Source organism: Hemicordylus capensis, chromosome 1, assembly GCF_027244095.1.
Source record: "Hemicordylus capensis ecotype Gifberg chromosome 1, rHemCap1.1.pri, whole genome shotgun sequence".
NCBI lineage: Eukaryota > Metazoa > Chordata > Lepidosauria > Squamata > Cordylidae > Hemicordylus > Hemicordylus capensis.
The window spans coordinates 145,150,993-145,178,121 of NC_069657.1; the positions used below are offsets into that span (position 1 = coordinate 145,150,993).

The 27,129-nt window shown below is 48.4% G+C and overlaps 2 protein-coding genes and 1 pseudogene across 2 annotated transcripts; 1 reads left to right on the plus strand and 2 right to left on the minus strand.

Moving 5' to 3' along the window:
- Positions 1-1,229: 1,229 nt before the first annotated feature.
- Positions 1,230-2,171, minus strand: LOC128339447 (olfactory receptor 4S2-like). The gene has a single exon (XM_053283381.1). The coding sequence runs from the start codon at positions 2,169-2,171 to the stop codon at positions 1,230-1,232; it is 942 nt and encodes a 313-aa protein (XP_053139356.1).
- An 8,885-nt stretch (positions 2,172-11,056) lies between these two features.
- On the minus strand, positions 11,057-27,054 carry LOC128328523 (proto-oncogene Mas-like; annotated as a pseudogene).
- On the plus strand, positions 11,569-16,368 carry LOC128340253 (uncharacterized). Its single transcript, XM_053285190.1, has 2 exons — positions 11,569-12,790; positions 15,173-16,368. Exons 1-2 carry the CDS (start codon positions 12,373-12,375, stop codon positions 16,138-16,140), a joined length of 1,386 nt encoding a protein of 461 aa, XP_053141165.1. The 5' UTR covers positions 11,569-12,372; the 3' UTR covers positions 16,141-16,368.
- Positions 27,055-27,129: the final 75 nt, after the last annotated feature.

Sequence of the window (27,129 nt, forward strand, 5' to 3'; positions counted from 1 at the left end):
CCTCACCATGGCGACTCATGATCAGGAAAATGAGGTAAGCGGAGCACTTGCTCCACTAAACCCATGTAAGGGGAGGGCTACTTTGGTGGGCTAGCCACCAAAGAACCACCAGGCTCTCCCACAAGCCTAGTGGTTCTTACAATGGGGGAAAACAAGGCTGGGCTCCTCTAAACCGGTTTTCCCCCATCGTGAGAATAGCCTCATTATTTCATAATTGGGATATCTGTGAAACCAATCTAAAGTCAGTTGTGCCGTCAAGTTGGTGTTAACTCCTGGTGACCACAGAGCCCTGTGGTTTTCTTTGGTAGAATACAGGAGAAGTTTATTTTATTATTTTATTTATTTTATTTGTATACTGCCCTTCCAAAATGACTCATACAAATTGATTTGTATACTGCCCTTCCAAAATGGTGTTTTACAATTAAAACACACTACTAAAACAGTAAAGAGCTAAAACAATTTTTTAAATAGAGATTGAGAGAGAGAGAGAGAGAGAGAGAGAGAGAGATAACAATTAATAATTTAAACACATTTTAAAACAATTAAACAATTACAGTGATTAAAAACCCCAAAACTGGGTTTTGAATTTTAAAATAAACCATAATTTAAAACCCCCACAGTTTAGGAAGCTGAGAAAGCTTGGGTGAAAAGAAGGGTTTTCAGGTGTTTTTTTGAAAATTGCCAGAGATGGGGAGGATCGTATCTCAGCAGGGAGCACATTCCACCAGTTTACCTTTGCCTCATCCTGCACAGTATGAGATGTTGCCTTTCAGCATCTTCCTATATCGCTGCTGTAGGTATTTCCCAGAGTCTGGGAAACAAACCAGCAGGGATTCGAACCAGCAACCTTCTGCTTGTTAGTCAAGCATTTCCCCACTGCGCCACTTAAAGTGGTAATCTATTATCCCTTTATCAGTATTACCTGTCAGAAAGACATGTATAAGGTCATCACCTCTCTTATTTATTATTTAAAATATTTATACCCTGAAAAATCCGAATGAGTCAGCAGATTTCTCAAGCTCTTGCTTTTTTAAAAAGCCACTACAGGGGGGTTGTGGCAACCAAGTATATCCGAAACCAGATGCCAATGTCTCAGAATAACCTTTTTCATCTGATAGGACAATGGAGTGTAGTCCATGGACCAGATCAAACAGGCCAGTTGTTTACTAAGGGACTAGTAACTAAATTAGTCCCCTTTGACTAAACTTTGACTAAAAGAATCGTAAGGCTCACATTTTTGTTTTCTCGCTTGAAATCACTTTCCTGCTCCATAGTTTTCTCATGGCATTCTTCACCTCCTCATTTCTTAGTGTGTAGATCAGAGGGTTCAGCATTGGGGTGATAACAGTATAAAACACAGCTACTGTCTTGTCTTCTGAGAAGTTGCTGGAAGGACGTATGTATGTAAAGGTACATGGCCCAAAAAATAAAATAACAACAGTAACATGGGATGCACAGGTAGAAAGAGCTTTGCGGCGCCCTTCAGAAGACTGGGATCTCAAGGACACCAAAATGATAATGTATGACACAACCAAGATAAGGAAGCAGCTCAAAGCAATCATCCCACTGTTGGCAACCACTATGATCCCAACTATGTAGGTGTCTGTGCATGCCAGCTTCAGTAAAGGGTGGACATCACAGAAATAATGATCAATTTCATTGGGCCCACAAAAAGGAAGCTGTGTGGTGATAAGGGTCTGAAGCAGTGAATGCATAAGTCCTCCAACCCATGAAGCTGCCACCATGTTGCCACAAACCCGCTTAGTCATGATGGTGGTATAGTGGAGTGGTTTACAAATTGCAATGTACCGGTCATATGCCATCACTGTAAGGATGAAGATCTCTGTGCAACCAAAGAAATGGACCCCGAAAAGCTGTGCTATGCAACCAATGAAAGAAATGGTTTTCTTATCAACAAGGAAGTCCGTAATCATTTTGGGAGCCGTCACAGAAGAGTAGCAGATATCTACGAAGGATAAGTAGCTGAGGAAAAAATACATGGGCGAGTTCAAGCGGGAGCTGAAGATTATAGTAACAACTATGAGAAGGTTGCCCAGGACTATGACTAAATAGAAGAACAGAAACAGCACAAAACATAATTTCTGCATCTCTTTGTTCTGGGTGAGGCCCAAGAGGACAAATTCAGTCACATTGTTTATGTTCTTCATCATGGGTATGTAACCCATGTCTAGATCACCTGCAAGGAGAAGTAATGAGTGTGTTTAATAACTGGCATGTATTATTGGTAATTAAAGTCTGGACTATGCATGCGAGAAAATCAGGTGGTAGAAACCTGTCCTGAACTGATAAAATTACATAAACCACTTCAGATTGCAGGCCAGTATCATATTTTTTTATTCTTCCTCTAGAGAAAACAAAGCCTGCACGTTTTTGTTTTTTAAAGCAACCCTCACATACCAGAGAGAAAAGTTCTATCCCAGCCTCTCCCTGCTATTTTAGATTTCAACTTGATGAGACCTTTGTGTATAGAGGAGCATATCTAAAAACTGATCTCCCATTTGTATTCTGTAGTAAAGTGCACCCCTCCAACTCAGGACTTCATTATCTGATTCTGCTGCATGTAAATTCAGGACTTCGTGAATTCCAGAGTAATCTGGAATAGACTACATATTGCAGTTTTTTAAAAAATATAAGATATACGATCTTGATAGTTCAATTAAATTCAATGTAATATATTAAAATATAATTTATTCCACCTTGAACACAAAATGCAGATTCTACAAATATTCATTACTACCCAATCTTGTAAGAGACCAATTCAATCACCCAATTACAAGTCAGAAGCCCAAATCAAGATAGGTAAATGTGAAGATCATTTTAGCTAGGTCTTGAATCATAAGACCAATGAGTCATACAAAAGGATGGGAGTGAGTACAAAAGTGCTTATTGTTGGGGGGGCAGGGGAACAAGTACAATTCCAAAAATTATTGCCCCATTAGCCTTCTTGATGTTGCCTCTGAATAGTACACAAGCTATTTATTGAACAAATTAGAATTTAACTGAATAACAACCTGGAATCTGGAAGGAAAAGAATACAGTTGATCAAAGCTTTGTTCAAAGGTATATTATTAAAAAGAATCCCCACAGCATGTGCTTGGGCAGAAATGGGGTTTATTACTGTTGAAATGAAGGTTGCTATGACAAGCATTATAAATTTCTAAGGTTATTCAAGAGATTTCCTAAGTGTTTCTCAGAATAGAAGAATTAATGATCTAAGAAGCCACCTAACCCAGCAAGAAAGTAAAATATACGAACTTGACACAGAACTTCAAAATTAAAGATCTTAGACAAAATTAAAGATGATAATACAGAAAAATACAAATTTAAAAATCCTGTAGCCTTATACTTTTGTCTGTGTAATAAGCACTGGCTGACATGTCTGTGGATTGGACAGTATATTAAATCTTTTAATTAATTAATAAAAACAAATGAATAAATGTCCTTGAGCATAACGCAGGTAATGCTGACCACTCACATTACTGTGAGGCTCTAAATCACCCAGAGCCTTTACAGACAGGGCTTCTTGCTCTCGGACTATCCGGCCAGCAAAACCACTTCAAATTAGACATGCATCATTAGGGAGGCAGCCCCTCCCCTCTCTGCTCCAAGTTTTCTTTTGTGTAAGTTCAAACTCAGCTTGTTTGTTTGTGTGTGTTTGTTTTACTTGCAACCAGTGGTCATCCCTACCTTTTTTCCAAAAGGTTTAGTACTGTAATTAAAACATCTTCTGTGATCTGGCTCTGTTGAAGTACACACACACACTTCTGCTTAATTAGCCATCAGCCTTGGCTTTCTATCCCCCCCACACACAACACCAACACACACACACAAGTCCCCAGCATGTGTCAGCCTTCCTGCAGCATCACCTTTGCTTTGGCAGCAGCCCCCTTCTAGCTGTATTCTCCTCAAACTCTCACTTTGCATCCCATATTGTCTCCTTGCATTTCTTTTGGCAGAGTTTATGTTCCTTTCTATTCTCTTCATTGGGGCAGGACCTCCATTTTCTGAAGGAAGTCTTCCTCCCTTTTATAATGTGCAGTCTCACTGAGGAAATTCTGTGACAGCAACGAAATGCTTCTTTTCTGCAAGGAAAGCCCTCTGCAGACTGCAAATTCTCTCTCCTTCCCGGATCTCCCCCCTCCAAAAACTTTCAAAGAGCAGAAAAGAGAGAAATCCACTTTTTGCCTCTGGACAGCTTTCAACAGTATTTGGATTTCATAGACTGACTTGCTCTTATGTCAATGTGAAGACTTACGTCAGCACTTGCTTCAATTTATCTCCAAAAACTCCAAGGTAAAACAGGATTTTAAAAACTCTCACATAAATAGAGATGAAGTGAAATCTGGAAGAAAAAGCCCAATTTGTGTGTGGGGTGCTTCCAAAGACATCGAACTGACCTCAGTGGGAATCCGGCTTCAGTGAGAAGAAACACCCTTCCTTCCGGAGGAGATTCGGGGTAAAGCCCCTGTGTGAAAAAGCTCCTGGTGACACTGTTGTGCAAGAGAGCAGTACCGGTCTCTTGTACCAGGCACAATCACATGTCACACGCTGCTTCCTTTGGGGATAACGGAAGTAGCATGCAATGTGAAATCGTGCAAAAGACAGCAGGACTGGGACTGCCCTCTTGCAAAGCAATATTGCTTGGTGATTTAGAGCCCTGCAGTGGTACAAGCAGACCTGCACCATCTGTATTATGACATGTGAGCCATAGCATGGAAAGTTTGTATCATCATCTATCACTACCCAATCTATGATGGAATGAGATGTCAGGGAGGGAGGGTATACATGTGTTTATGAATATGTATGTATGTATGTATGTATGTTTATGTTGAAAGTGATACAATCCTTTTTTCCCTTTGCATATTTGAAGATATGATCCAGCCAAATGTATGCACTTTTAAGATTCATTGATTAAAATAACTGCTTAGGAACATATCCATTTTTTTTAAGATAAGAATATATAGACATAATATAAAAAGAAGAAGAAAATGCCCATTCTGGAACCACACACCTGATTTGTATTTGCAGTTTTTGATAGCCTCACGTGACTTTTCAAGGTTGCCGCTGCTGTTTCTCGCTGCTCCTGATGTAATGTGTTGAAAGCAAAAAGCATATGAAGCATTAAACACAGCCGTTTGTTTTTCAGGTGTTGAAGATTTAACTGATTTAAAATGTCCTATCTACAGATTTTACCTACATTCAAAAGAGTTCTCTGAAGTCATCAATAAGGGATGGCCAAATGCCTTCCTTATGAATACAGTAGCTAACAAACTATACCAAATGCAGAATGGCTGAGCCTCTTAGACTTTTAAGAGTTTGTGTGTGCATCTAAGAAAAACCCAATTCTTCCTGACTTCTCTTTTGGAAGATGTTCATTAGCCTTCCCTCCTTCCTAAATAAAAGGTACCAGCTGACAAGATCTATGGGGTGGTGAGCCAGTGGCATGGGGAAATGTAACTATCTTACTTGCCAAGTTGCAGCAGAAATACTCCATCAGATGTTAAAAATAAACCATAAACCTGCATAATAAGATCCCAGGAGCCCGAAGAAGAAGAACAAAAAGAGGGACAGTAGCCAAAGAGACAGCTAAACTTTCAATTACTTCAGAAAGGTATTTGTAGCAGGCTTTGTTGGTCTCTTTAATTTATTCCAACCAGCATTCCTAGCTTTTTGCAAAGTTGTTTCCACACAATTCTACCATCCACAACAAAAATATTTTGGATGTTGTAGATTTAGTGGCCCCACATGGTTGATAGGTCCATGCCTCAGTAGCAGAGCATCTGTTCTGTGTGCAGAAGGCCCCACATTTACTCCTTGGAATGTCTAGATAGGCCTGGGAAAGACTCCTGTCTGAAATCCTGGGGCTCTGCTGCCAGTCAGTGTCGAAAGCAAGATTGGGCCCTATGGTCTGACTCAGAAAACAACAGCTCCGTATGCTCATCAGTTGCAAGTCACATGAGTTGTATTCAGACATTAAGGTCTTTCACACCACCAGCCTGATGGTGGTAGGATAGAGCTACCCCAGGTAGGGCTCCCTGTGAGCAGCTGCAGAATTGCTCCTGATCCCGTCACTTCTACTCCAGGTAGCCCTATTTTGAAACCTGGATTAGAAGTGAGGTAGGAGGATGAGCACATGCCTCCTACCTCATTCCCCATTCCCCATGTGGGTGCTTGGGCTCTCAGCAGCTGCTTCTGAGCTCCTGGCCGCCATCTTACCCATAGAGGCCAAGGGAAGAAGAGTCTGGGCAGCAGGCAGATTTCCCAATGCATCGTGCTGCTCGTGCGGTACATTGTGAGCCCTCTGGTGGTCCAGCTTCCTTCCCCCCACCTCCTGCTCCTCTGGGCGCACAGACAACGGAGCCCTGTTTGGGCTTGGATTGTGTGGGGGAAGGCAGGTAGGCTCCTGCCATCCCTCCAGCCCTCCTTAGCCCCAGCCACTTTGGTTCAGTGAATGTCTTGATTATGTCATACGACATCTCTAAACTCATACATGTCTTTGCATAGAACTGTACCTGTGTTCATTTTAAAAGTGGACTTGGATACATGCCTTTTAAATGCATGGTACATATAGAAAGTGTACTGCTGTACCTGCATTTAACATAACATGTGAATAATTGTACCTCTGTATAGATCTATACCTGTGTACACTGTCCATGAGTTGTACAAGTGTTGAACATATTGAGGTCATTCACACAATTGAAAACCGTGTCCTACCCAGGTTTGGGAGCTTTGTGTGCTTCCAATTTTTGGTTGCGTGGGTGCAAACAACAAGGTAGGAGGAGAGAGAAGTGACTGTATGGAATCAAGGTGGGAGGAACTACTTTTCTTCCTGCCTTGATTTCACACAATCACTTCTCCCTCCTCCTATCTAGTTGTTTGCACCCACACAGCCATAATTGGGAGCACACACAGCTCCCAAACCTGGGTAGGACACGGTTTTCAATTGTGTGAATGACCTCAGTGTGTGATTGGGGCTATGGAGTCTGTGCTGACCCCCACATGAACCATTCTTAATCTAAGCAGCAGCCCAGAAAACTGGTGGAGCTTCTAAGGATGTGCTTGTACAGGTGATAGGTTGCCTCTAAAACTTTTACAAAACGTTGTTCTTTTTCTCTAGTATGATATCTTACACTCCTCATTTAGCACCAGATTGCCTAATCAGCAGTGTAAGAGGCTGCCCTCTATAAAAGCTGATCATCTGGATTGTGCGGGAAACCCACAATTCAGTTGCTATTGCTCTGTTTAGTGTGTTGGGCTGTCAAGGTCTGGCCCACGGCCAGGGAAGTTCATGGCTTGGCTGGACGCTGTCGACTGAATGACGTGCGTTGAATCTCAGCAATGAGTAGGAGTCTGGTGCTGAAATTTATGGAGCAAGCTGAGAGCTCCCAGCTGGTAGGAATTTACGGCTTGTCAGCCCTCAGCGATAGGCGTTTGCTCCTCCTAACAGCTTCTAATTGCGTCCTGCGTTTAGAACACCTGCATTGTTGTGGTGTCAACGGTGTTTCAATGCCTAGTTCTCCCTCCGATTGGTCTCTCACACTTTCTGCTGACTCAGGCTGCTGTGCCTGTTCTAAACCATCAGCTGGATTTATCACAGCTGTCTCAGGAACGCTGACAGCCGGGCTCTGCCCCTCAGATACTCCTGACTCGGCCGGAAAGCTGCCAGCCTCCCCTTCCTCCTCGCTGTCGGAGCTCAAGGGCATGACACTGGCTAGAATATGGTAGTGGCATTCCAGTAGTTCCAGAAGAAAAGACACATCTACATTTTTTATTTTATTTATTTAGCATATTTGTATACCGCCCAAACTGCAAGTCTCTGGGCAGTTTACAACAAAACAATAAAAAATCAAATAAAAAGTTTAAAACTTTACAACAATTTAAAATTTAAAATGTTAAAACTATTTAAAAACATACAACTATTAAAACAGTGAGGCTATTCCCAGAAACTTATCGGCAACCAGTGTAGAACAGTGTAGGCATGTGCAGGCGCAGCAGATACTTCTGGGTGTATCCGGACAACGGGGGCAATGGGGTGGCAGGGAGGTACTCTGCCACCCTGATTAACTTCAGGATAAAGGATCGCCGGCGGGGGAAGAGTGGAGGGAGGGGTAATTTAATTGTTAATTAAAAGATTGTTAATTGTTTTGTTAATTGTTAACTGGTTAATTGTTTTGTTTTAATGTAAACTGCCCTGAGACATTTTTGGAAGGGCGATATAGAAATTAAATGAATGAATGAATACATTCCTCCCTGTCACTGTAGAAATTTATGTTGAAATAGAAATTTCAACATGCCTGTCAGAACTCACACATACACTGCCCCTCTCCCCACCCCGCTCTGTTCTTCTGCCTTCCCCTGCCTTCTCCCCATCCCCGTCTCTTATCTTGATCTGAGAACAGCCGCAAGATATCCTCTTCTGCCGGCTGGAGTCGGCAGCCTAGCCACTTGGCTTCTGTTTTAAGGTGCTTAGGACCACAGCTGGTGAAGTGGATTGTGGAAATCATTTAATGGATGCAGCCATTAGGTTAAACATTTAGTTTGATCTTCCCTTTTAATTTTTATTTTAGAAAAGAGGGTTATCAGGACCACTTATGAAGCAGTGCAGTGGACCCTCCCCCCCCGTGCTGTGCTCAATCCCACTTCCAGATGCTTCTATTTGCCCCAACAGGGTAACTGCTCTTGGCATCCTTGGTCACAGGTGTGCTAAAATCATGGATCTCTCCATTGGTTTCTATGGGCATCTCTCACTTTCATTTCCCACCCAGGGGGGAAGTGAAAATATGGCTTCCAATATTAATCAAGATTGGATCCCAAAGCAGTTTCCAACCACAACTCGTAAAAAAGCTACATGTGTTTTAGGGGCCATGTGCAGCTGTGTATGATCATTTCTTCTGGTCCCTGGCAGTTGATGTCATAGTTCAGCTTTCAGATTCTTCCCTCCAGAGGTTGAGGACAGAATGAGCTGCAAATTGACTCAGGCTGACTGAACACCCCCTCTGCTGATCTGCAGAGTCTTAGTTATTACAGAAACTAATACTAAGTATAAATTAATACAGTGCCTTTCCTAAGTGTTCCTCATACCCTTATATATTACTTGCATTATTTCCATAATTATTGCCACAAGGATTTTAAATACATTAGAAAAGTATGGATTAAAAACCTCATGGTAGAAATCTTCATCACAAATACGTATATGAATAGCACACACCCCTTCAATAATTTTTCTTCATTTAAAAAGGTGTTGGGGTCACACAGTAATAAAACATTAAAAATGGTGAGTATTTTAACAAGTTTGAGCCCCTCCCTCCTGAACACACTTTTTTTGGTCATAAACCAAATGAATGCTGTTAAGGTGCAGGGTGTGGCATCTGGAGAATGCCCCCTCCCCCCTTGCCTCATGCACGGGGGAGGGCTATTTGTCCCAGCCCCCTGCTTGAGGCTCCAAGAAGAAGCTCATTGGGCCTCGGAGCCAGGGGCGGGGCTTGATGGCCGCCTCGGCGTTCCCCCGCCTCAAACTTAGCAGTTTGGATCAGGATTCCGCTGGAGAAGGAGCACTCCAGAGATGCTCCTCCTCAACGCCGGGCGACCAATCGGTCAGGCTCTTTTCAGCCCAACAGGCCACGTGGAGCCCTGCCAGAAGAGAGCGCCGCAGCAGCGCTCCTCTGTAGCGCCGGACAGTGCGGATCCCCTCTACAGCGCCGGGCGACGCAGATCCGGGGCCAGGCGGAGCCAGGGTGTTTTGGCTGGGACTGAGGGGGATGTTATGGAGCCAGTTGCTCCAAACGGTTTTAGATTATGTAGATAAGCATGGTTGTCCTGACATTTTAGTTTTGCACCTGGGAGAGGATGATCTAGGGAAGCAGACTGGGCTCTCCATTGTACAACAGGCCGCTTCTGATATTTCTGTATTGAGTAACAGGCTTCCGGGTATCCGTTTGATCTGGACAGAGTGGTTGGGACAGGGTCTGGAGGGGTGTTCGGTCCCTGAGGGGAATAGTACGGGCCCAACGTAAAGCGTCTTTGGCCATAGGCAGACTTATAATTGCCATGGGTGGGGCTGTTTTGTGCCAAACAAGCTTGTTTGCCTCCTTACCCCAGTTATTCCATCCAGACGGGGTCCACCTATCCGAGGCGGGCCGTGACTTGTATCTGCTTAATCTTCAGAAGGGCCTTAAGGAAGTGTTGGAGAGTAGTGGGGCAGGAAAGTCAAGCTAAGCTAACCTCCCTGTGTGGCATGGACAGTGCAGGTTGTTGGGGTAAACTAGTGGGTTGGAACACCAGTGAGCACCCTTGGATCATTAAACGGGTGATTGGTCAATCGATCCCTTGTGGTTTGTGCGGCCCAGGGATGATGATTCGCCATAAACCTGCTTCAGGAATTCACAGGCCCTTGGGCTGCGCGGTCCGGGGCTTGTGAATACTTAGAAGCATCCAGGCACCACACTTTGGGGTTGGCTGTGAAAGGGTGGCAGAAGGCTTGCGCATGCTGCCTTCCTGAGCCAGGGTGCATCGCCCAAGCAAGGCGCGGGGGAAGACATGAAGTCTGAACCCGGTCATTGCTAGGCCCCGGACTGTCTAAGGGAGGGGGGCTTACCCCTATCCAGTCCGCTTATAGTGATCATGTTCTATTCCAATAAAGCTGTGGCCCTTTACCCACACCTTTGTTGTATGTGTCTTCTTGGGGCCGGGGTCTGGGGACAAAAACTGAATGTAAATTGCAAGCACCGCAGGTTTTCATTTGCATTAGGTGCCCACTTCACACAAAGCCAATGGAGGCCTCCAGTCTTCTGACTCTGGCAGTTTGTTAACTCCGTGTTTGGTACTGGAAGCCTTCTGTTTTGTAACTGCTTCCCTCATAAACACAAAGTAATTTTTGGAAAATTTAACTAGGATTTTATTCAGAACTCCAGTTTCTCCTTCTCCTTTCCCTTCCTTTTCTATTTAACTCCACCCACCCGCCACACACACTCTCTACAGGATCCCCACTGGGACAAACTTCTCCATGACAAAACATAGAAGATTACCAGGTAGAATACTACACCTTCCATTCCTCCCTACAATCTTGTTCCTCATTTAGGGCCCTTTGCAGGATGAAGTGTAGAGATTCCTTGAACCACTTCTCCCTGCGGCTTCCTACTAGAAAGTAAATGATTGGGTTGATGCTGCTGTTCACAAAAGCAAGCAAATAAGAAAATCCAGGGATGTCAGAATGAGCAAAGCCCATGAGCAGGTGTTTTACACTGAGAGGGATATCAAAAATGACAAAGAAGAGGACAGTGAGTAATATAGTTCTATACAGGTGTCCTGGTTGGCATCTCTGGAAGTAGCACCTCGTCTTTACAAAAAGCACCAGGCTGGCCAGAATCATGATGGGGGTGAAGATGGAAAGGTTTGCAATAAGCCAGCCGATCGCAGCCGCTCTAGGCTGCGCGGCTTGTTTGCCCTCAGCCCCACCCCCTGGAGCACGTGGCACTGGGAGCTAGCTCCCATTGGCCCGGCTCCCTCTCGGAGGCGGGGCTAGCAGCAGTGAACCGGCAGCAGGCCTGTGCCGGCTCAGTCCTTCCCTGACCGAGCAGAAGGAAGGACGTGCTGCTGCTCAGCTTCGGGGCCTCCACGTGGCCGGCTGGGTACCCGAATCGGAAGCCGGAGCAGGAGGCCCATGGGAGCGGAACGTCGGGGAGCAGTGCAGCGGCCCTTCGAGCGAGCAGCGGATTGGAGCGGCTCGGCGGCCAGGGCCTCTGTAGCCCGGCCGCCTGTGGTAACGGGCTCTGGGGGGATCACAGGAGAGGCTTTTAAGTCCTCCTCGGAACAGCCTTTGATCTTCGGGCCTCTCCACACAAGGGCTTCTAGGCCCCGGCAGGCCCAAGCTGCCCGGCATCGAGTGAGGGCAGCAGGCCGCCCCAGGCCCTCAGTAGGCCGCGCCAGGCCTTCAGCGGGGGGGCAATTGACTAACCCGGTCATCTGGGGGGAGGGTTGATTGGACGTTGGGGGTGTTGGCTTGAACTGTGTGAACCCCTTCAACCCAGGGCCCGTTTAGGCCTTCTGCTAAGGGCGGCCTTTGCCTTTATTGTCGGGCCTGTAGGGCCTAACCCCCCCCACACACACACCCATTTGGGGGGCCTGCATTGACTAGGTCTCCCTGGTGGGCTCGTGGGCCTCCCCTGCCGGGCCTAAGCTCCATTTGGGGGCCTTTCAGTGGGGCTGGGCCTTACCACGGCTAGGTGGGGCAGGCGCTGTGACTCATAGGCCTTCCTTGCCAGCGTAGGCCTCAGTCAGGCCTTGCGCCGGCCAGGTCACTCGTTTACGCACTTGAGGGCAGGGTACAGGCCCATAAGCTTCATCCTTTGGGACATGGGCCCTAAGAAAGCCCCAGTTAAGAAAGCCCCAGTTAAAAAGGGTGGGAAGGCTCCAGCCAAGAAGGGTGGCAAGCCAACGCGGCCACCTAAGAGGCCAAACGCACCCGCCGAATCCTCCTCCGACGATGAGGGCGATTTGGAACTGGGCGCCATCAGGGCGTTTATAGCATGGCTGCAGGCCCTTGAGAGGCAGCGCACCACTCTAGAGGGCGACGAGGCGGGCGGGGGGCCTTCGGGGGTGCCCCCACATGCAAAAAAGTCAAACAGGGCGGAAAAGAAGGCAAAACTAATGCAGGGCTTTGCTGACCGTCTAGCAGCTTTGGAGGCGGCGGCGGGAACTGCCCACGAGGAACCAGCGGGGATCACGACACAACCGGCGGACTCAGGACCGGGAGACGGCAGGGACGACAATGGTGAGTCCCCACAGGGGGCCTGGCCGTGGGGACTGCCCTTTAGCACCCCCTACGGACCATATGGGTGGTTCCCAGGGCCAGTTAACTGGGCATCTCCACACGCCACCTGTAATCAGGTCTGGCAAGGGGGGAGCGCTGCTTTGCCCACCCAGGGGCCAACGGCGCAGTTCAGCTCTGCTTGGCATACTGGGGATGGGCCCGTACCCTTGGGGGACCACCTCCTTCCAGCAGTTAAGGAACGGATTTGGAAAGGAGAGTGCGTTGACGTGTTCCAATTGCTCTTCAAGGAGCCGGAGCCACTGGAGAAGGAGGGGTCCCAGGGGAAGGACAAGGAGAGGACAAAGCGGAAGCCCATTGAGCATAATTGGGCAAATTGGGTTTCGGGGTACACAATCTACATGGGTGTTCTGATGCAGAAATATCCAGAGCGGGGCCCCGCTCTCGTTAAGTATTTTGATATTATACACAGAGCCTTCATGGACTTTGCTGGTAATGCCTGGGAGCGCTACGACCAAGCGTTCCGCAAGCGCGCCTCCAGCAATGCGGGTATATCCTGGGAAAGGCAGCACCCCGAGTTATGGCTTCAGATTATGACACCCGCGAGGCCCTTGGTTGGCGAGCGCGCCGACAGCGGGCACCTCATTTCCAAAACACCGGCAGTGTCAGCGGCTTCGGCCTCAGGCGCACAGGGGGTTCAAGGTCCCCTGGTGTGCTGGGAATTTAACAAGAACGGGAAGTGTGCCCGCTCCCCGTGCAAGTACCGGCATGACTGTGGCTTCTGCGGTGGGCGGCACGCCAGTATCTACTGCCAGCGGGCCAAAGCCCTTAGGGGAAAAGGGGGATACCAAGGCCCGGGAGGGGCAAAGGGCCCAGCAGCCACGGCTGGAAAAGGGCCCCAGCCCAATTAAAATCCCGGTGCTCCGGAGGCTGCTGCGTGACTACCCTAACAGGGAGCGCGCACGCTATATTGAGGACGGTTTTGTGAAGGGGTTTAGGATTCCGTGCCAATCCAGGCGGGTCCATAGTTTTGCACGCAACCTAAAATCGGTTAGGGGGATGGAACACATAGTAGCGAAAAAGATAGCCAAGGAGGTGTCTCTGGGGAGGGTGCTGGGCCCCTTTGACAGGCTGCCACTGCCAACATTGCGGGTATCCCCTTTGGGCGTGGTCCCTAAGAAGGCGCCGGGAGAGTATAGGCTTATCCACCACCTGTCCTACCCAAGGGGCGACTCGGTTAACGATGGGATACCGGCGGACCTTTGCTCAGTACGGTATACATCGTTTGATGAGGCTGTGGCCATGATCAGGGGCTGCGGGCCTCGGGCACTGATGGCGAAGTGCGACATTGAATCCGCCTTCCGCCTCCTGCCCGTGCACCCTGATGACTTTGACCTTTTGGGCTTCGCATTTAAAGGGGGATTTTACATCGACAGAGCCCTCCCCATGGGATGCTCGGTCTCCTGTGCGGCCTTTGAGGCTTTCAGCTCTATGCTGGAATGGGCACTGCGCCGGAGGGCGGGGCTACGCTCCTCCGCTCACTATTTAGATGACTTTATTTTCGGAGGAAGGGAGGGCTCTGGCCAATGCCTACACTTACTGCGCTCATTCAGGGCACTCTGCGGGGATCTGGGGGTGCCACTGGCTAAGGACAAGACAGAGGGCCCGACCACGAAGGGGATAGAGCTGGACACGGTGGGACAGCTCTCACGCCTCCCCGGGGACAAGCTCGGCATCATGAGGGAATTGCTCAGGGAATGCAGAGAGGCTAGGAAGGTAACGCTACGCAAATTGCAATCGCTGGTTGGCCACCTGAACTTCGCTTGCAGGGTGGTGGCTCCAGGCCGCCCCTTTTTAAGGCGCCTGTGTGACGCCATGGTGGGGTGTAATCGACCCCATTTCCTCATTAGGGTGTCTACCGCCATGAGGGAGGATATGGGGCTCTGGCTCAGGTTCCTGGAGTCCTTTAATGGGGTGTCATTCTGGCGTTCTTCCCAGCTGCTCGAGGCCGACTTCCAGGTTCAGTCAGACGCCGCGGGCGGCCTTGGGTTCGGCCTGTACCTGAGAGGGCGCTGGTGCGCAGAACGATGGCCGGGCAGCTGGTCGGAACAGGGAATCACAAGGGATCTCACCTTCCTCGAACTCTTCCCCATTGTGGTGGCGGTGCACATTTGGGCCGAGTCCTTCAAGGACTCGGTCGTGCGTTTCTGGTGCGATAATTTGGCCGTGGTTCAGATTATTAATAGCCAGACATCCAAATCACAGAGGGTGATGGGGCTGGTGCGGGCCCTGGTTCTAACATGCCTTCGCCATAACACGCTCTTCACCGCCCAGCATGTTCCAGGGGTGCAGAACGAGGTGGCAGATGCCCTGTCTCGCTTCCAGATGCAGCGCTTCCGGAAGCTGGCACCTGGAGCCGCCAAGGAGCCCGAGCAGGTGCCCGAATGGTTGTGGAACCTTGGGATGTAGAGGCGTTTAGGGCCATCCAAGCCTCCATAGCGCCCAGGACACGGGTTGCCTACGACAAAAGGGTCAGGGCCTTTCTGCAGTTTAGAGCTCAGGTAGGATTGGTCCATGTGTGGCCTGTGCCGCCGGAACAGCTGATGCAGTACCTGGTGCACCTCCGTGCCCAGGGGCTGGCGGTGAGCACCATGGCCGGCCATTTGGCTGCGCTGGCTTTCTTTGGGAAAGCAAGGGGCCTCCCCGACCATTCTGGGGACTTCAGGGTCCGGCGCATGCTGGAGGGCTGGGCGAGGGAGACGCCCGTGCAACCTGACCGACGTAGGCCGGTCACCCCAGAGGCGCTGCAGCTGGCACTGCGGCAACTTGCCGGGGTTTGTGCGTCTCCTTATGAGGAGGTCCTGTTCAGGGCGGCAGCCTTGGTTGCTTTCTTCGGGGCCTTTAGGGTTGGAGAGATGTTCCCCAGGAGCAGGCGCGGCCCCACAAGTAGGGTACTTCAATTCAGTGACCTCACCGTGGGTGCTTCCCGGGTGGTACTGCACCTTAGGTTTTCAAAAACAGATCAGAGAGGCAAGGGGCAGAGTGTCGCGCTGCATGCCGCTGGTGACCCGGGCTTGTGCCCAGTCCGTGCACTGGAGGACTACACGGAGGCCAGGGGTTCAGCTATGGGGCGCCTCTTTATCCACGCTAATGGGCGCCACGTGACCCAATTCCAGTTTTGGGCGGTGATGAGGAGAGCCTTTGTGGCGGCGGGGGTGCCTACCCAGGATCTGGCCCCCCACTCCTTTCGGATTGGGGCGGCTTCCATGGCTGCTCGGATGGGTTATTCGGGCCTGGAAATCCGGCGGCTGGGCAGGTGGCGGTCAGCGGCTTACCGCCGATACGTGCGGTAGATGGGCGCATAAATTCTGCCCCACCCCACCCCCACCCACGAACCATTTATTTGTGCCACTCCTAACGCTTTCTCCTCTTGCGCAGGGCCTCAGTCGGCTGGGCCGAGGGCGGCCGGGCAGCGCGCAAGAGTCCTCATACTGGGCCATTCCTTCATTTTCTGGGCACGCAAGTGGGCGCAGAGCGCCGACCCTGGAACCCAGCTTGGTTTGGGGCGTTGGGCCACTGTGGAGTGGCTTGGCCGGCGGGGCATGCGGAGGGCCCAGTTCCTGCCGATGCTGCACGAGTTCCTGGAAGGGAATCCTGTCCCGGATGTCCTGCTGCTGCATTTTGGAGGCAACGACCTGGTGGACCAGTCTGGCATTTCGCTCTCAAGACAGATTGCCCAGGACCTGGTGGTCGCCCTCTCCTGGTGCCCAGGGCTGGTGGTCATCTGGTCTGACATCACTCAGCGGCGAGTCTGGAGGGGGGCGGTGAAGCAGAACAAGGTAGATAGGGCTAGGCGCGGGGTGAACGCGGCCATGGCGCGCTTCATCGCCTCAAAGGGGGGTGGGTGCATCCCACACAACGACATCGCGTTCTCGCTCCCCCAGTTATTCAGGGGTGATGGGGTGCACTTGTCCCCCCTTGGTATGAGGTATTTCTTAGACGATCTGCGGCTGGGGTTGGCAACAGTGCTGTTAGGCCTGTGGGGTGGCGGGGCGTCAAGCTAGGCTGACGCCCGCTGTGGCGGGCACAGTGCGGAGGTGAGCGGCTGATGCGGTGCGGCACCTTAGGTAAGCTTTAGCTGTAAGGTGGAGGGGCAGATCCCTTGAGGCTTTACAGATCAGGGATGCTGCCTTGCTCCCATCTCCCTGCAACCGACACCCTTCCGTATGGCTTTACAGCGTCGGACAGGTGATGTAAATTGCAGGGTCCTGACCTTAGGTCGGCAACGAAGGGCGCCCCCTTCTGGAAGGTGGGCCGCCTGGAGCCGAGGTGTCTGTGCCATGAGATTCTAGGGCGGGGGTGGCCACGTGGTGGCCCCCCCCATCCGAGCCCGCACTGTTGCTGCTCTGAATGCCAACCCCAGCTGCCGTGCCTGTGCAGGCACTGTCTTAAAACCTTGTACCCCTAATAAAGTGACCAGTTCCTCCATAATACTTCTGTGTCCGTGTCTCCTTGGGTCTGGGTGCAAGCCAGCCGATCGCAGCCGCTCTAGGCTGCGCGGCTTGTTTGCCCTCAGCCCCACCCCCTGGAGCACGTGGCACTGGGAGCTAGCTCCCATTGGCCCGGCTCCGTCTCGGAGGCGGGGCTAGCAGCAGTGAACCGGCAGCAGGCCTGTGCCGGCTCAGTCCTTCCCTGACCGAGCACCCTCCCTCCCTCCCTCTGGCATAGGTTGGGCTTTGCTGGTCGCCGTTTGGGGCCGGGCAGGAATTTTTTGGGTATACGCTTGATTGGCCTTAGCGTGCACCTTTTTTCGCCTGCCTCAACCTATACCAGTTAGTAGCAAGGTTGCTTAGCGGGATTGATTAGTTAGCCAGGGAATAGCTTGTGGTCACTTTTACCACGGGGTTGGCGGGCACAGTGCGGAGGTGAGCGGCTGATGCGGTGCGGCACCTTAGGTAAGCTTTAGCTGTAAGGTGGAGGGGCAGATCCCTTGAGGCTTTACAGATCAGGGATGCTGCCTTGCTCCCACCTCCCTGCAACCGACACCCTTCCGTATGGCTTTACAGCGTCGGACAGGTGATGTAAATTGCAGGGTCCTGACCTTAGGTCGGCAACGAAGGGCGCCCCCTTCTGGAAGGTGGGCCGCCTGGAGCCGAGGTGTCTGTGCCATGAGATTCTAGGGCGGGGGTGGCCACGTGGTGCCCCCCCCCATCCGAGCCCGCACTGTTGCTGCTCTGAATGCCAACCCCAGCTGCCGTGCCTGTGCAGGCACTGTCTTAAAACCTTGTACCCCTAATAAAGTGACCATTTCCTCCATAATACTTCTGTGTCCGTGTCTCCTTGGGTCTGGGTGCAACAATGTTTCTGCTCATAGATTGACATACTAGTTCTATTGATAAAGCACAAAAAGTATTAATGGCAGATAGGATGGAAAAGGACCACAGAACCACACTTATAGCACTAGACAACCACCTGGGGTGGCAGCAATGATACCAGAATGGGGAAAGGGCACATAGACACCTCTCCATGCTGATGGCTGTTAGGAAGCACATGCTAGTGCTGTATAAGTACAATTCTGCCATGAATAATGGCTACATCTGTCTGCACCATGGAAAATTACAGCCACAAAAATATTCAGCGGCAAAAGCTATGGTAACAAAGAGGCAGCAAAGGAGGAAGGTGAAGTCAGCCACTGCTAAGCTGAAGTCATTGATAATGAAGAGGTTCTTTCTGAGGTGCCTTCTGAGAAACCAAAGAACACTCTCATTCCCTAGCAGGCCAAAAAGGCAGATGAAATGATTGATGATGCAGATGATCTTGTCATATTTGTTTATTTATTTATTTACACAGTCAGACAGGTGTTATTGACTGGTTTGTTTTATCCAGACATCGACTCCTTCCCAAGGACCTGGGATGCCAGAATTTTATTGTCAATGGTTATAGATATCGTCGCAGAATATAGGCTGTTCCCAGTAAAGCTGCTTTTTATAATTGGCTGATGGTGATTTCTGTGGCCCCTATGGTGTTGAGGTGCTCTTCAAGGTCTTTTGGAACTGCACCCAGGGCGCCAATTACCACTGGGATTATTTTGGTCTTCTTCTGCCACAGCCTTTCAATTTCAATTTGTAGATCTTTGTATTTGGTGATTTTTTTTTCATTTCTTTTTCTTCTTTTCTGCTATCCCCTGGTATTGCTATGTTGATTATTTTAACTTGTTTTTCTTTCTTCTCGACTACAGTTATATCTGGTGTATTGTGTGGCAGATGTTTGTCTGTTTGTAGTCGGAAGTCTCATAATATTTTTGCATCTTCATTTTCTACCACTTTTTCAATTTTATGGTCCCACCAGTGTATCATCCCTGCTACCTTGTCATGCTTGTAGTCAGTCTGTGCGATCTTTTTACAATAGCTGATTAGGTGGTCCACTGTTTCATCTGCTTCTTTACAAAAAGGCGGCACTTGCTGTTTGTTGTTGACTTTTTGACTTTTGCTCTTATTGCATTTGTTCTTAGTGCCAGTTCTTGTGTAGCCAGTATTAAACCCTCTGTTTCTCCTCCTCTACTATTGGATGGACTTGCAGCATTCCTCTTCCACCTGAGCTGCGAGGAAGGTATAGCCTATCTACATCACTGCGGGGGTGTCGAGCATGATTGGTGGTTATTATTTTCCTGGTCTTACGATCTAGCATCTCTAACTCTGCCTGGGTCCAGTCTATTATTCCTGCAGTGTATATGATAACAGGTATAGCCCAGGTGTTTATGGCTTGTATGATGTTCCTGCCATTGAGTTTGGACATTAGGATTTTTAACTTCAGTGTGTGCGATGTTATCAGCCTGGAGAATGCCCAAGTATTTGTAATGTTCTTTCTCTTCCAGGTTCTTGATGTTGCTTCCACTGGGCAATTCTATTCCTTCTGTTTTTCTTATTTTTCCTCAGTTCATTATTAATGCAGCACACTTGCCTAGTCCAAACTCCATTGCTATATCGCTACTGAATATGTGGACAGTGTTTAGCAGTGATTCGATTTCTGACTGGGACTTTCCATACAACTTCCAATCATCCATGTACAGCAGATGGTTGATTTTACTTGATGTTTTAGATGTTTGGTATCCGAGGCCTGTTTTGTTTAGTATTTGTGAGAGTGGAGTCATGGCGATTACAAACAACAGAGGGGATAGTGAGTCCCCTTGGAAAATACTTCTTCTAATGCTAACCTGTCCCAGTGTCTCGCCATTGATTGTTAACTGTGTACTACATATGCTCATTGCTTTTTAAATAAATATCTGAATGTTTTTGCTGACACCAATTGTTTCTAAACATTTTAGTATCCATGTGTGAGGCAATGAGTCGAAGGCCTTCTTATAATCAATCCATGCAACACTTAGATTTGTTTTTCTTCTCTTGCAATTTTCTAAAATCGTTTTGTCAATCAGCAGCTGGTCTTTTGTGCCTCTGGTGTTTGGGCAATTTCCTTTCTGTTCAACTGGAAGCTGTTTGTTAGTTAATAAGTGTTGCATTACTTCATCTGCTATTATTCCAGTTAATAATTTGAACATGGTTGGCAGGCAGGTTATCAGTCTATAATTACTTGGAACTGCACCTTTTGCTTGGTCTTTTATTATGAGATAAGTTTTCCCAGTTGTTAGCCATTGTTCAATATCACCTCCTTGCAAAATGTGATTGAACTGTTTTGCAAGTTGTTTATGAAGGCTTGTTAGGTGTTTAAGCCAAAAGCCATGCAGTTCATCGTCGCCTGGTGCAGTCCAATATTTAATTTTCTTTGCTCTTTCACTTATTAATTCTGGTGTTATTATTATATCTTGCATTTGTTGATTACATTTTTTTACCTTTTTCACCCAGCCTGCTTTTTTAAAATAATCTATTGGATTGTCCCATAATTTTTCCCAGAATTGCACTGTTTCTTCTTTATTTGGTGTTTCTAGGTTTCTTGTAGTTTCTCCTTCTATGCTTTGGTAGAAACATCTCTGATTCGACTGGAATTGGAGATTCTGCAAGTGTTGTGTAATTATGGCTTCATATCTGCTAATCTTCTTTGACACTGCTGTTATTTGCTGCTTTATTATTTCCAGGACTTCTCTAAGTTTCCTTGAATCTAGGTGGTATTTTTGGATCAGATACTGTTTGGTGTTTTCATCCTTCAGCTTCTTGTCTTTCATATCTTTCAATTTACTAGCATCTGATCTAAGCCTGGAGATTTTATTTTCTAATCTAATCTTCCATTTAGGTGATGTACTACTTTCTTTTTTGACAGGTCCACTGATCTTATATCCGAGCTCTCGTGTTGTTTTTGTTGCTGCACTGTAAATTAGTTGGTTTGTTTCTTGCAAATTATTGGTTGTTATTTCTGCAAGTGCAGCATTGACATCTTTTAATGCCTGAGCAAGTTGTTTTTTGGCAACTGTTTTTAGAGCTGGAAGTCGAACCCTGGTGGTTGTTTGGTTCATGTGCTCAGTTATTTTTTGCTTTAGTTCTTGTTGTTTTTCTGTTAAAGGGCATTTGGGTTTTTGAGGTGAAGGCAAAGGGGAGGTTGCCTGGTTTTGATTTTGAACAGTTCAGTAACAGTGGCATCCTTTATTTCCAACACCTCCTCCACCTGCGCCTGAGCAGCTTCTTCAGTTGGTGGTAATTCTTCTTCCATATCTTGAGCCTGTGTTGCTTTTTGCAGTTCTTCCAGCTCAACTCCTGTGAATACTTTATTTCTTATTATGAATCTTCTCTGGTCTGCTAGCCTTTGTTCTGTTATTTCTGTATCTGGATGCTTCTCTTTCCAAATTTGGTACATTCTTTTTAAATAACCTCTTCTAGTTGGAGTAGACTTGTAATAGCAGATCATTATTTCCTTGTTGGCATTTTTCGTATATTTTTTCCAGTTAAGTGACGTTTCTTCTAGTAACCTTGCAGTCTCCAGCACTGGTTGCTCAACTGAAGATCCTGAGTCCTGTAGCACACTTGCCACCAGATGTCCAGGGACTCCAGCACCTGGCGCGGTCCTTGTTGACCTGGGCAACGGCCGATCCGGTATAGATTTATTAAAGTTATGTCTCACCATATTGTTGATGGGAGAGGCACTCTTCGTCTGGCTCCTCTGGTGAGACCTGTCCAGTATGGTTGGACCTCTGGCATAGCTCTCACCTTCCTCAGAGCACGCAAGCGCCACAACCACGCCAAGGTAGTGCCTCACTGGTTGTTGTTGTTGTTGTTATTGCATATGTATTCCACTCTTCCTCCAAGGAACCCAGAGCGCTGTACATAGTTAAGTTTATTTTCGCAACAACCCTGTGAAGTAGGTTAGGCTGAGAGAGAAGTGACTAGCCCCAGAATCACCCAGCAAGTATCATGGTTGAAAAAGGATTTGAACTCAGAACACACTGGTCCTAGTCCAGCACTCTAACTGTGTGTTGGAGACATTGGCATTCAGTACTGTTATTACATATCCAGCAATAATTACTTGCTTCTGCAGAAGACACTGATGGTGTCATCTCAGCTATAATCGAGTCTCTGTTGGGGAATGGCCACATCATCTTCTTTCCCAGTCATGTTTCACCTGCAGGTAGGGAGAAGGTGGAGGCAATAACTCTGCTGCATTCATATGGTGATCTTTGCTGTCAGTTCATGAAACAGAGAACTGGAAAACCATAATGGCCCAGTTTTGTTGATGGTGAATACACGGATTAGCCACTGGACAACATCTATTGGATGTGCCTTGGAAATGAAATGTTAAGTGTATCTCATCCCACATATATTGATCTGAGATTAGATTATGTGTTGAAACATTGACAAGACTGAGGTACATATGAGCTAACAGGATAGAGTCAATGCAAATAGTCACCCCATGGGGAAAGGTTGTATGATTCCTTCCAGACCTGACATTGAGGCTAAGACCAGATGGCCATTTATTTTACTGCTACAGCTAAATCAGAAATGTAGGTAAGTTTCCTCAAATAAAAGGTACCAACTAGCATAAATGATAAGTTTTGTGCTACAGAATCTGGTTGGCATCCTGATCTGATCTGTGCCACCCACACTAATCCTTTTCATGCTTTCTAGCACTGATCCTTCAGCAACCAGCAAAAGAGACTGGCTCTATCCTGCACATGCTGAATTAGTCTAACTGAATGCACCAAGAGTTTAGCAAACAAATTCTGCCCCATTGCAGCCTTACCCTCTGCACACACCAATGTTTAACAGATAAAATAGATTTCCCAATCCCTTGCTGTTCTCTCTCTCTCTCTCTCTCTCTCTCTCTCTCTCTCTCTCTCACTCACACACACACACACACACACACACATTTTGTAGCCCTCAGCCTATTTTTCTTATTTAAACATATATTTGAACTATAACCACACCCCTATCCCAAAGATTAAAACCAGGTACGAACAAACAAATATAGAAAGACAGCAAAATAAAAGTGTGGCCCTTGGTGTTTGACAACAATTCCCATTATCCCCAACCACAGTAAATCCCATGCCACAATAAATTGTGTCTAGGGATGATGGGAGTTGAAGTCTAACAACTGCTAGAGAGCCTCAAGTTCCTCACTTCTTGCATAATGAATGTGTTGGGTGGGGAGGCGGGGGCGTCAGACACCAAATATCAGTCAAAATATAGAAGCCTTGCTTCCAAATGAGTATCAAACTTCAGCTATGGTATCACTCCCAAAAAAGAACTTTCACAAGTATGCAACAGCCACCAAGAATGCCTCTGCATACATCTTTGTTGTTTTTGCTTGTCACTGAGAAGGTGTTTTTAAAAGCTTCACTCATAGAGATATACAGAGACAGTCCTCAGAATTAACAGGAGAATGGCAAAGAAAGAACTGGAAAATGAAGTCAATCAGTCACAACAAAAGAAACACAGAGAAAAAAATGTTACTTCAACTAACCTTTGCCTTCCTCTTCTCTGATTTTTCAAAACCTTGTGGCAAAAAGTTTACAAATTGAGTCACTGGCTGTGAGCAGATCACCTTCAGAGGATCAGTTAGCTTGTGATTATAATGTGGCTGTCCTATAGAAAAGTTTTTGCAAATATTTGCTTTTATCAAGACAAGACATTGAAGGTTATTGCTCTGGACTATGAGGACATCAATGTTTTGCATACCATCATCAGTAAAATGTCTCTTCCATGTTGGCAGGGCAATATATAGAATATATAGAAGATGCATCGTCCTAATTTCTGCTCTTGAGCAATGGTTTTATATTCTCAAGCAAAATCAGGATGTTGCAGATAAATTACATATCCTCTATAAGCAATTGTACAGGAAACAACTTTAATTGAGAAACAAGAGTTTGATATTTATTACTAACTAGTATTTTTAAGCCCGTTAAAATAACGGGCGCTAGTTGGGTTCATGAAACTGGGGGGGGCGCCTACTTTTGGCCGCAGCAGCAGCAGCAGAGCCCCGCCGGAGGGAGGCAGCGGCCGCCGCCGCAAAGAAGCCCCTTGAGGGCTACCCCCGGAGGAGGAGGAGTGAGGAGGAGGAGCGGGGCAGGCGCGCGCAGGGCCACTTCCCCAGGGACGGCGGCGATGGCCAGGCGCCCAGAGCAGCAGCAGCAACCACGGCTCACCCTGCTGAGCTGCTGCCTGCGCCTCCCTCCCTGGGCTGGGCGTGAGGAGGAGCTGCAGCTGCTGCTGCTGCCAGGGGCGGACGGGCGGAGGTCTTCTCCTCCGGGAGCTGCCGGTCCCCGCTTCTGCCTGCCGGCGCTCAGCAGGCTGCCGGCGGCTCTTCCTGGGGGGGGGACGACGCCGTCCTGGGAACCACCCGAGGGCCGGCTGCTGCCGAGCAGGAGGAGGAGGAGGCAGCGGCTCCATGCAAGACCCCCCTGCCTGTCCGGCTGCCGCTGCCGCTCCCCTGGAGCCGCCCCCCTGCCAACATGGCTTTGCAGCCTCCAGCCAGCCGGACCGCCCAAGGGACATTTGCCGCCCCTGTTCTTTTCGGCAGGTGGGCCAGACCCGCCACCACCGCCTCTGCCCTCCCAGTGGCCGCCTCTGGCCTTTCTGCGGCCGGGCAAACAACCAGCCAACATGGCCGCCTGGTGCCGGCGGCCGTGTCTCCCTTGGCCATTCTGGGCATGCGCTCTGCGCATGCCCAGAACAGCCGAGGGAGACACAGGCGCAGACACTGGAAGACACGGGCGCACACCCAGGGACTTTATTATAGAGGATTGAAACATGGGCTAAAAAAACAATAAGCAGACGAACAGTCTCTTATGCAGTGAGAGGGGAACCTCTCAGTTTGCATTCAGGACAGCAAGTAAGAAGCAGACAAACACTGTGACTCCTCCCCCAAACCAGTACATAGATACATTCAAATTAAAGAAGCATGCCCCATACAGATAACTGAGACAATGACTGTGGAAAAATTGCAACACAGGACACCCTGGGCACTTCCTGGAGAAAAATATTTTCTCCAGAAGTGACAGTATTCACTGACTCAGATGTTCTGAAGAATCCAAACAGGGCTGCTGCCAAATTGTTTCACTCCTGTCTTGCCTTCCCATCTTTTTCAATACCTGGTGTGTGGCAGGTTTTCTCACTTTCAATGCAATTTCAGTACCAGCCATTTACATGTAGATTGACAAACCACAGTTGATGCACCTGACTGAAGGAGAGGTCTGTGAGGCAGTCAGTGATCTGGTTGGTAAAAGCAGTGAGGCTCCCACTGAGATTGGAAACAAGGTACAGGCCTGTAGCTTGCCCACCCACATGATCTACTTCGTCTGTTTGGCAGTGGCTCTGCACAGTCACAAGATGGTTTTCAAGCACCTGGAGGGTATCCTGGCAGCCCCCACCCTGCCCTCAAATGGCAAGGCTTCATGACATCACGACTCCATTGGCCCCAAAGGAAGAGGGGCCACAGCCACCACTCCTCCTACACTCCTGGATGGCTTTGGAACATTCCAGAGCACACTGGAACAGCTTGACCGGCTCAGGGAGGCAGGAACCTTCCAAACGAGCAGCAGCCACAGTGACCCCTTTCCTGACACTGGCTGCTCAGCTGTGTCATGATCTATTTGATCCAAGGATCACCCAGGCATAGAAGGGAGGGAGACAGAGAGAGAGAGAGAGAAAGGCTGTGTGCCTCCCTCCCCTCCAGACTGAAAGGGGCTGTCCAGGACAGAACAGACAGCCAGGAATGGACCTCGGGGATGGAACAGACACATTCAAGGACTCCAGGGCATCCTGGACAGTACTTTGGCTGGTCTCTGCTGCCAAACCAGGGCCACTGACAGGGGCCAGGAGAAGCAGAAGTCCATCATCAAAGGGAAGGGCAGGGAAGGACCCCCATCCAACTGCTGTAACAGAGGTAGCCATCTTGAAGTATCTGGAGGACAGCTCTGCCACAGGCCCTTTGGCTGGGATAGCCCTTCACAATCAATTAGTGCTTCCTGGTGCCCAACCCAGCCAGACTACATGAACTGTTTTCCCCCATCCACACCTTCCTGTCCGAGCACAATTTTTGGAAGAGGTTCCAGCCTCCAATTTCCACCATTAAAAAATAGAAAAGGAAAGGGATGGGGACTCTTCAGACCAAGGACACCCTGGGAGAAGGGTTATCCAATAGCCACCTGTCCAGCCTTCCCCATCCCCAACTCTTCCTAGGACATGTTGCAGAAGTGCACACCCATCCCCTCATTCCTTCCCCCTCCCCCAGACAAGCAGCATCCCACACCACTGGCCCCAGCTCCAGCAGACCTGGCTACTATAGCATGGGCGGGCAGCCAGGTATACCTGTCCATGGAGTGTGTGGCTGCTGTCCATGCACTGTTTGTTATGGCATGTGGTGGTGTACCTTTTGTAGGCGGATGTGTGGATGGTAGGACAGGTGTGGGTGGGTGCTGCAGGTGAGGCTGACATATGTCAATTTGTGAATCACCTAGAGCCATCTGGGTGAAGCAGTATTAAAAATCTAATTATTATTTTTAAATAAATAAATAAATAAATAAATAAATGTGCTCTTGCCAGGCAGAATGCAGCCCAAACACAAAGATGTTCAGTCTGCATGGCCATGAAGTGTGGCTTGGTACCTAGTGCACAGGTTGCTGGCAGCCGCTCTAGGTGCAGGTTCTATGGCAGCTGTGCAGATAAGGGTCTGGTTGACACAGGTAACTACTGCAGGTGTGGGCTGTGGGTTAACATGAGCAAGGGATGTATATAGGAGCTCCTTCAAATCCTCCTTCCCAGATCAAATCCTAGATTACTGATGTTTTGTGCTCTAGGAAAATCTGAGATTCATACCTTGGCACCCATTCTTACTATCACAAGCAGCAAAGTTGATAATTAACATTAAACTGAGATTAAAGCAGTTGGGAAAACCAGGCCATA

What these genes read in the sequence shown, in the direction of transcription:
- LOC128340253 (XM_053285190.1), top strand. Translation starts at nt 12,373, where the DNA reads ATGGGCCCTAAGAAAGCCCCAGTTAAGAAAGCCCCAGTTAAAAAGGGT. An exon ending in AGACGGCAGGGACGACAATG is followed by an intron (nt 12,791 to 15,172) that starts GTGAGTCCCCAC and finishes TCTCGCTTCCAG; the next exon opens with ATGCAGCGCTTCCGGAAGCT.
- LOC128339447 (XM_053283381.1), bottom strand. Translation starts at nt 2,171, where the DNA reads ATGATGAAGAACATAAACAATGTGACTGAATTTGTCCTCTTGGGCCTC.